General features: G+C 34.8%; 1 protein-coding gene across 1 annotated transcript; it reads left to right on the top strand.

The window, feature by feature from the left end:
• Positions 1–617: 617 nt before the first annotated feature.
• Positions 618–3,845, top strand: LOC110885489 (MADS-box transcription factor 23). The gene is made up of 8 exons (XM_022133198.2): positions 618–946; positions 1,566–1,635; positions 1,962–2,026; positions 2,617–2,716; positions 3,188–3,229; positions 3,335–3,376; positions 3,449–3,585; positions 3,683–3,845. Exons 1-8 carry the CDS (start codon positions 633–635, stop codon positions 3,741–3,743), a joined length of 831 nt encoding a protein of 276 aa, XP_021988890.1. The 5' UTR covers positions 618–632; the 3' UTR covers positions 3,744–3,845.
• Positions 3,846–9,541: the final 5,696 nt, after the last annotated feature.

The raw sequence follows: 9,541 nt of genomic DNA, 5'->3' as shown, positions 1-9,541 counted from the left end.
TTTTGTCAGCAAAAGTTTAAAACTAACACGTAAACGCGTTACGTGTGATTTTGAACACAATTATGCAAAGTTTGGAATGTAACAAGTTTCATTCTTCTTTTGTGTAGATATAATTTCTTTATTTTACATGTTTCCCTCTTTTGCTCCTCTTTTTTCCCTTTTCATATTTATATCTTAAATATATAAACAATTTCTTAAAAATACATACATAATACTAGAATATTAAGTAAATTAAGAAAATTAAAATTCTTTCGTTTAGGTATGATTTCCATAATAGGAAACGGGTGGTAAGAAAAATGAACGTATTTAAATTGTGAAATCTTTGCAATAAATATGAATGAAGGCCAAATATTTCTTTCTTGAGAATTCAAATATTTCCGTATATAGTTGATAAGTTAAATAATTGGAAATACCCCACGACCAACCTTGTAAAAGTGTAATGAGGTAACACTAAAATGGCATATTTATATTTTATTTATAATTTAATTTTGATGATGAGAATGGTATTTTTCCAATTATAGTAACCACATCGCTTCCTTTCTATTGTCTATTGCCAAATTTAGCAACTCTTACCCTTTAAAAGAGATCACTTCAAAGTAGTAGAGAGCTCATATAGAAGTTCTTAAAGTTAAATGCCCACTAAGGTTTCCATCATGTGCGGTTCTTCTTCGTCGTCATCATCCTCTGGTTGTGGTGGTCAGGCGGGTGGTGGCAGCGGTGGTGGTGGTGGTGGTGGAGGAGGAGAAGAGAGGAGGAGGAAGACGATGGGTCGGGGGCGGATTGAGATAAAGAAGATTGAGAATGTAAGTAGCCGACAAGTGACATTTTCAAAGCGCCGGGCTGGCCTTATGAAGAAGGCTAAAGAGTTGGCGATTTTGTGTGATGCCGAAGTGGGCGTTATTATTTTCTCGAGCACCGGAAAACTCTATGATTTTGCTAGTTCTCAGTAAGTACAATGCTTTCTATGTTTAATGGGTTGTAAGACTAAGAGTTCGTCTAGATTGGGCTGGGCCGGGTTCAGAGAAAAACCTAGAATAAGAGGGGTCTGGGTTTGGAAACTGGACCACTATAATATGTATGAAGATGGGCCATTTAAATTCAGATAAATAAATACTAGTGTATGACTTTTATAATTTATTTGGATATGATTAGTTGGATATATTAAACTGGATCATAAACATAAAAAGTTACTTTATATTATTACTCGGGCTTTAGGCAGAGCCCAAACCAAAGTGTTTATGTAAAATCAGCCTAGAATAGAACCCACCCCCCCCCCCCTCCCCCCCCCCCCCAAAAAAAAAAAAAAAAAAAAAAAAAAAAAAAAAAAACATTTGGGCCCAAATGGCTCACAGATGGACCCTTTACATATTTTCCTATTTTCCAAATTCTTTTGTTAATATAAATGTTTGATTTATGAGATTTGAGCTTTCTACATTTGTTAGCGTACATTTTAATTTTTTAACTAGTGGATGTACAATGGTTGTAACATTCGGGGTCGTCATAAAATTGATTTTTTAATTTATTCTTGCCTTTCAAATAAACCTGTTTTTATCATTATATTAAAGGTTGCAAAACATTATCTCAAGATACGAAAGGACTTCAAATGGTTGGAATGACCCAATCTCTGGACCACAGGTATCGTTGCATTTCACTAGTTATTAATAGTATTCATTCGAGTCATTTCACTCGTATCCATATTTGATTTTGTTAATTAAAACTATCCAACTAACCTTAATTCGTTTCACTAATATGTTTTTTTTTCTTTTGAACGGCTTTTCACATAATTCTATTAATTAAAAATAGTCTTAACTCTATTAATTAAAAATAGTCAAATAACGTAATTAAAAATGTATTTGTTCAAATATTACCCTTTCCATTAAATTAATGTAAACTTTAAAATAATTCAAGAGGTTAAGTATATGTATCTTTTTATTTATTTATTTATTTTATTTTATTTTAAGCAAGAAGTGTACAACGAGGTAGAAGCTCTGAAGTCTGAAATCATGAAGCTACGGAAGGGACAGAGGTGAGGGTTTTTTTTTTTTTTTTTGTATAATAATAATAATAATAATAATAATAATAATAATAATAATAATGATAATAATAATAATACATTTTTATACAAAAAGTATATATAATTATAAAAAGGAAAATTGGTTTTTAATAAACCAACGTTTGTCCCGTTGGTAAATAATAATCTTACCTACGTAATTGGTATACAATAATCCTACCTATCAACATGTTGGTACTCAATGAACTTCCGTTAATTTTTTTTAACTGAAGTTAATTTTTAAGTTTTATTTATTACACAAAAAGTCCCTATAGGTGTAATTTACTAGTTTTAACTTTTTTATAAAACAAAAAAACCTCAAGGGACTGTAATTTACTAGTTTTAAAATAGTTAAAATAGTAAATTACAACTACAGAGACTGTTTGTGTAATAAATAAAACTTAAAAACTAACTTCAGGTAAAAAAAATTGACGGAAGTTCATTGAGTACCAACATGTTAATAGGTAGGATTATTGTATACCAATTACGTAGGTAAGATTATTATTTACCAACGGGACAAAGATTGGTTTATTAAAAACCAATTTTGTTTTGTACAAAATATGAAGGTTGATGATGGGAAAAGAACTGGAAGGATTAAACTACAAGGAGCTTGAAAACTTGGAACGCCAACTCCATGATGGCATGTTAGCAGTAAAGAATCGGAAGGTGTTTATTTACATCATTTGAATATATAGCTAGCTACATTGAATGAATCTTTGGCATATCCATTATTATTTTTTTTAACGGCGACTTTCAATTTATGCAACCAATGTCGCACCTCCCGCAATGGGAGACCCACCATCTTACTCTGGCATCAGAGTTTGGCTAGGCGTTCAAGGAAAAACCACACAGGTACTCGCGCGAGTGATTAATAGGGAGTGACCCCCACCTATGTGTAAAACCTTGATGGCTCCAAGACTCGAACCCCAGACCAAAGCCGGTTCCCAAGCCTTATCATTGCCTTTGGTGTCCACTGGGCCAAGTGCCAGGGACGCACATCCATTATTTGGGACGCATATCCATTATTTGAGGATGTCTATTACAAATAAAAACAAATATCTTATACTATACAACATAGTCCGTCAATGAGTAAAGTATTTATAACTTATATTACTAAGAGTTTCTTTTATGTCTCAGGATATGGCACTATTGGAAGAAATCGAACAAATAAAACTGAGGGTAAATTGCTTATTAATGCATATATATATTTTTTTTAATATTTGATCCGTTTTCCTCTTTTCTTTCGAAACTATTAATCTCAAGCTATAAACGTTGTGGATGCAGGAGCAGAGGACCATGAAAGAAAATGAAGCTTTGAAGAAAGAGGTAACTATTAATCATATAATCTTACATATACGCTCGTTTATGCTTTTCCTAAGAATTTTTAAAAAACCGTAGATCACCAAGCATCTATATAAATCAACAAGCGGTCATGAAATATGTCTAGTAGGGCGAAAGAGTCCCTTCATAAAGCCGAGCACACTTGCCTATCTTAGTCCGGATAATGGAGATGTCGGTATTTCTTTGCACTTAGGGTATGTGACATTTACAATATTTATTTTCAACTTAATAATATTTTCTAATAGTTGTAACAAGTTTATGTTTTCATCCTTTTTGTGGTAACATTTACAGGTTATCACAACGTGATGATCATCAGAAGAGAAAAATTCCAAAAGTAGAGTATGATCCATAAGTTTTGAAGCCAAGTATAATACTTCAAGTTTCAATTCCATGAGTTTTACATTTTGTTATATGTGTGAAGAGATAACTATAATTGCTATATTAAGATCTAAAATCATCTTGGTTGTGTTGTGAGGTTGATTATCATAAGTGTTTATACTTATGACATATAGGGCATCATACACGATTAAATGTCATCGGCTAAAACATTGAAAAGTTAAAGTAACGTTTACCGGGTTTGTTTTGTCATTCTTGAGCCTAAATGAATAATAATCTATGTCATATATATTTTGCATACTTGCATTATTCAATGCCATATTTGGGCAACATGAGTCACATGGGTTAATATACTACGGGGTTAACACTCATATTCGATATGTGGAATGAACTCATGAAGCATCCCGAGAAGTGTTTATTAAGGATTTTCGATTAAGTTTGCATGTGATGTTTAAGAGCCTAACCTAAACCTAATAAACTTGTGTGAAATCCTAGGAAACCCGTAGGATACAACTTTCATTTGTTGCCCAAAGAGAAATTTTAGTATAAATATATGAAGTGACGAACAATGCTAACCATGTTCGACAATCAATTATATAACATAATATTTATATCACTATTGGATGAAAAAGATGCTAACTTAGAAAACCAACATGAATGGTAACACGCATACATCGATTGCAGGTCTAGTAGCATTGTGTTTCAAGAACATTCATAGCGTCAACTATGATGAAACCTATATGATTGATGACCTGATATCCGTGGTTAGGCTGAGATGGAACAAATTTCATATGTATTTGTTCTTAACAAACATTGGATAAACTTACCTTTGAAATCACTCCATGCATCCCAAACATAAGTGAATCTTAAATTGGGTATATTACTTTATCCTTCGACATAAGATACTTACAAGTCTCAATATGAGGAACATCTCGCTTTAACCTAGTCAAGTGTCATGTTTGTAACTTGGGGGTCAATTATAAAGGTTATCGTTGAATATGTTGTGAGATGTTTTGTAAGGTGTAGTTAGTCAAGACGGAAACTATTCCTCTTATCATAAAACACACACACAAGGACCCCTAAAGAGTTGAATTTGAAGATATAAGTGGTCACACTAAAACAAAATTGATTTGATCCCTAGTATTTGTTTTTATCAATTTATTCGTTTATATCAGTTTAAGTAGAGGACGAAAATAGAGTCATTGAGCATTAGATGGTTGATGCAATATATGCATGGGAATTAATACATATACAATGTAATAAAGGGATCATGTTTACAACTATTATAAATATCGATGTCGATTAATGATTATAGGCATAGGTAGCTAAACTAATTACTAGCTGGGTGGTATTGATATGTTGTTAGACGCCTCTAAGTATTTGTGTCATTGCTAAGATGCTAAATAGTTCACAAGTGAAAGATTGCTAGATTATGTGCTCTAACCTAATAGAAAACGTATCATTACTATAATTTATATACTATGAATTAGCAACATGAATGTGCAATGGTGGGATGTAACTTGGACTTTGTGGTTTGTTTGTGCTTTAATGGGTTGTAACCTGTGTCTGTGACTTTGTACCATGACTTGGGTATTTAGTTTTTTTGGTTTTGTGGTTTTGCTTCATTTGTAAGCCTCCCGGTGATTTCGTTCGCCTCCGTTATGCCGCCGCAACGAATACTTCTGCAAGCGAGCATTTCGTGAAATCCGGCAATACATCTGTACTACAATGTGTTTCCAACGTCTTTGGTTGCTTTTTGTTGCCGTTAACTAGCGAACTCCGTCAGTTTTCAAATAATTCCTACTATAATCGATTTTGTCTGTGTTATTTGGCTTCAATGTTGCCCTTTTTGGGTTGTGATGTTGCATGATTGTTTTTGGACTATAGGTTTTAGCTGGTTTGTTGTTGACTCTTTTGTCTTCATCTATGGCTCCATCGTATGGTGTATTCTTTGAAGATGGTTGTTTGTTTGTTGGCCCTGTGACACCTGGGTCACTAAGACCATCAAACAAATACCAAGCCAATGAAATATTGTATTTCATACTTGGGATCTGTATAAAAATGTGTATATTTTGCACATATCAACTCTTGTTCGATTTCAAGCTCTAAATCGCTTTCTAGAAGGTTATACGCGCGCTGATGCGTAAATATAACTAGTTTAATGCAACAAACACTCCGGAATAGTGAAATAGGCTTAACATACCTTAAATAACCTTTACATAACTTATAAATAAGTTTTGAAGGCTTTGGTATGGCAAAATCAAGTTAAATCGCTTACAGGGACTAAACTTGACAAACTGCGAAAGTATGCCAATTTGAACTGTAACGAACATTCCGGAACATGACCATAAGTTAAACACACCCTAAATATCCTTTACATAGCTTAGAAATAGGCTTTTAGGGGTTCGGTGTGCTAAAATAAACTTTTGGATCATTCAGGGACTAAAGGTGTCAAAAAGTGCACAAGTTTGCACTTTCGCGCATAACTTACGTTCTGAATACATCCGGACATCCAAAAAATTTATGCAAGCATCATCCATTCGTCTCGCATTTTGGATCGTTTTTCGCACTTATGCGCATTCCGTCGTAATTAACCGAACATCGCGATCGTACGGCCAAACGAACCAACATCCGGCATATTTTTTAGCATGTTTCATGTTCTCAATGTTTAAGCATCATTTTAGGGCCTCAAAGATGGCTTAACGGGTCTTAAACATGTCGGACATGGCCCTAAACCACAACAGGGACCTAAACTGTCATTTCTGAAACTTGTTTTCTGATATGGACCTCCAGGCGGCCCGCGTAAGCCCAGGGTGAACTCTTACACGGCCGCGTCAGCCTCCCAGACCAGATTCAATGTTTTAATCCACTTGCAACAGCCTTTCAAACCTCCAAAGGGCAACGCCACTTGTCAAATCCCTATGGTGGGGGCAAAATAAGCCACCACAACATTGCGACAAGTGTACGGGTTAGATCGAGGCACGATATTCAAGAAACGATCCTAACGGTCTTGCATATCCTATAAATACCCCCCCCCCATTTTGGCAAAAAACCTACAAATCTGATCTAAAAGCTCTAAGTTGATGCCATTGCTTCATACCTGAGCTCCTGGATCAAGATTAGCTTTCGAGGACCCTTCGTAAGTGTTCTTTCGTTCTTTTATTCGTTTTTCGAGTCCGAAAGTCAAGCTTTGTTTGACTTTCTGCATTGACCAGTTTATGGTCAACACGAAGTTCGTTTGAACTTCATAACGTGAGCGTGATCACGATGGTTATAGTCCATAGTGACTACACCTACTGATTACCACGTTATCTAGGCTCAGTGACGAGTCGTAGTTTCGGCCAAAATGCGCATTCTTGCGTATTTTGTAACCAAACTACTCATAGGTATCAAAACCGTTTGTTTTGATACCAAACCTGTTTTTCTAAACTTAGTTAAGCATGTTCTAACATGCTTAGCTCGTCACTTTTAGTATAGTGCTTATATAGGGTCGTAAGGTAAGCGATCTAAACAATCGCTTATACTTTCGAACCCGACCCTTTTGGTCGATCATTAGGATCCGACCAAACGCATTAGGTGACCATAGTTATATAGGGAATAACCTTCCGAGGTTATGTCTTATGGTTACGACGTTAGGCGTTCCAAACGCATTTTACGCAAACGACGCGTTAAGATGGCATAAGCTACCTAAACGGGTCGTAATGGGTCGTAAGCACTTAGGTTAGGTTTCATTTTAGAGTGTGGGCTTTGATAAACCATGTTACACGAGTCCCCATACTGGTTTGGTTTACGAACCCTCATCCTATCCAATCCTCCGATTTAGGTCCGGTATATTAACATAGTTGCCTATATTAGGTGTCGTTTGATATCCGTGATCTCTAGCATTGTTTGGTTGTTATACAAGGACTTCAAAGCAATCTCAAGTGAGTACATAGACCCCTCTTTTACTGTTTTCCAAACTATTTTGGGGTGAAACACATGTGCCTACTTGCTACTTTCATGCTTTTCTTGCCTTCATATCACATGCTTGCTATGTTTATTAGTACATTTATAGTACATGATTTCAATACATTTTATGCTATATATGCCCATTGTGTGCATACTTAGTACATCACTTTACAATACATTTTATGCTATGTACGCCCATTGTGTGCGTACTTAGTACATTGCTTTACCTTGCATTTCTGTTGCATATGCTCCCCCAGCATATGAACACATTATACTACATTTTGAACCGTTGTAACCATTTGACTATGTGAACCGTCTTAACCCTTTGATTATATGAACCGTTTGTAACTATTGAACCGTGTGAACCAGTTGTATCTGTTGACATGATTTACATTTGACAATAGACATTTGACTATACATAACCATTTCTACGATTGTTAAACATTTCATCTTGATGTTTGGTTTGACCAAGTGATTTAAGTAACGAGGCGTATGCAATATGATACAAGCACGGTGGATACGACGCTGGTACTTCCTATATATAAGTGTTTGTATGGTATTACATATCGTAACGTTATTTGAATCATTTCAATTTGAGACATATAACATTTTATACAAATAACATACTTTTCACTAGACATTGATTTACAAACAACTTATCTTATACAAACTCATTTTACATGGTTATCCATTTAACCATACATTATTCTCTTATTTAAACATATCATATGATCTTATCGTTTTTCAAATTATTTACAAGACAAAGCAAATTACAGGGTTCATGACTAAACATTTTCTCAAACATAAGTCATGAATTCTGCTTTCACAAAACCTATGTATCTCACAGGCATTTTTATGCTGACGTACCTATTTTCACATGTGTTTTCAGGAGATGATGCATAGGACTTATCAAGACATACTTAGGCGGACCTGTGCCTTAGTGACTTAAAACGAGACAAGAACTAGTTAATTTATGTTATGTACTCTTTGGTTCTTGTTTAAACAATGTAAACTTTCATCTTTGATTAATAAAACGAAACTTTATTTGCCATGGATTTGAAACAATTAATTCTGTTACAACACTCACCGACGTTTCCGCCACGTTTTGTATGTTCTTCGCGGTCGGGGTGTGACAGAAAAGATGGTATCAGAGCCAATGGTTATAGGGAATGTCACACCCCGACCACGTAGAACATACAAAACGTGGCGGAAACGTCGGGGAGGTTGTAACAGAATTAATTGTTTCAAATCCATGGCAATTGAAGTTTCGTTTTATTAATCAAACATGAAAGTTTACATTGTTTAAACAAGAACCAAAGAGTACATAACATAAATTATCTAGTTCTTGTCTCGTTTTAAGGCACTAAAGCACAGGTCCGCCTAAGTATGTCTTGATAAGTCCTATGCATCATCTCCTGAAAACACATGTGAAAATAGGTACGTCAGCATAAAAATGCCTGTGAGATACATTGGTTTTGTGAAAACGGAATTCATGACTTATGTTTGAGAAAATGTTTAGTCATGAACCTTGTAATTTGCTTTGTCTTGTAAATCATTGAAAAACGATAAGATCAGATGATATGTATAAATAAGAGAACACTGTATGGTTAAACGGATAACCATGTAAAATGTGTTTGTATAAGATGAGTCGTTTGTAAAACAATGTCTCGTGAAAAGTGTGTTATTTGTATAAATTGCCATATGTCTCAAATTGAAATGATTCAAATAACGCTACGATATGTAATACCATACAAACACTTATATATAGGAAGTACCAGCGGCGTATCCACCATGCTTGTATCATATTACACATGCCTCGTTACTTAATCACTTACTCAAACCAAACCCTCAAGATGAAATGTTTAA

The sequence above is a fragment of the Helianthus annuus genome, chromosome 10 (assembly GCF_002127325.2).
Source record: "Helianthus annuus cultivar XRQ/B chromosome 10, HanXRQr2.0-SUNRISE, whole genome shotgun sequence".
NCBI lineage: Eukaryota > Viridiplantae > Streptophyta > Magnoliopsida > Asterales > Asteraceae > Helianthus > Helianthus annuus.
Note: the sequence above shows the minus strand (reverse complement) of the source record. Positions and strands in the feature narration are given on the sequence as shown.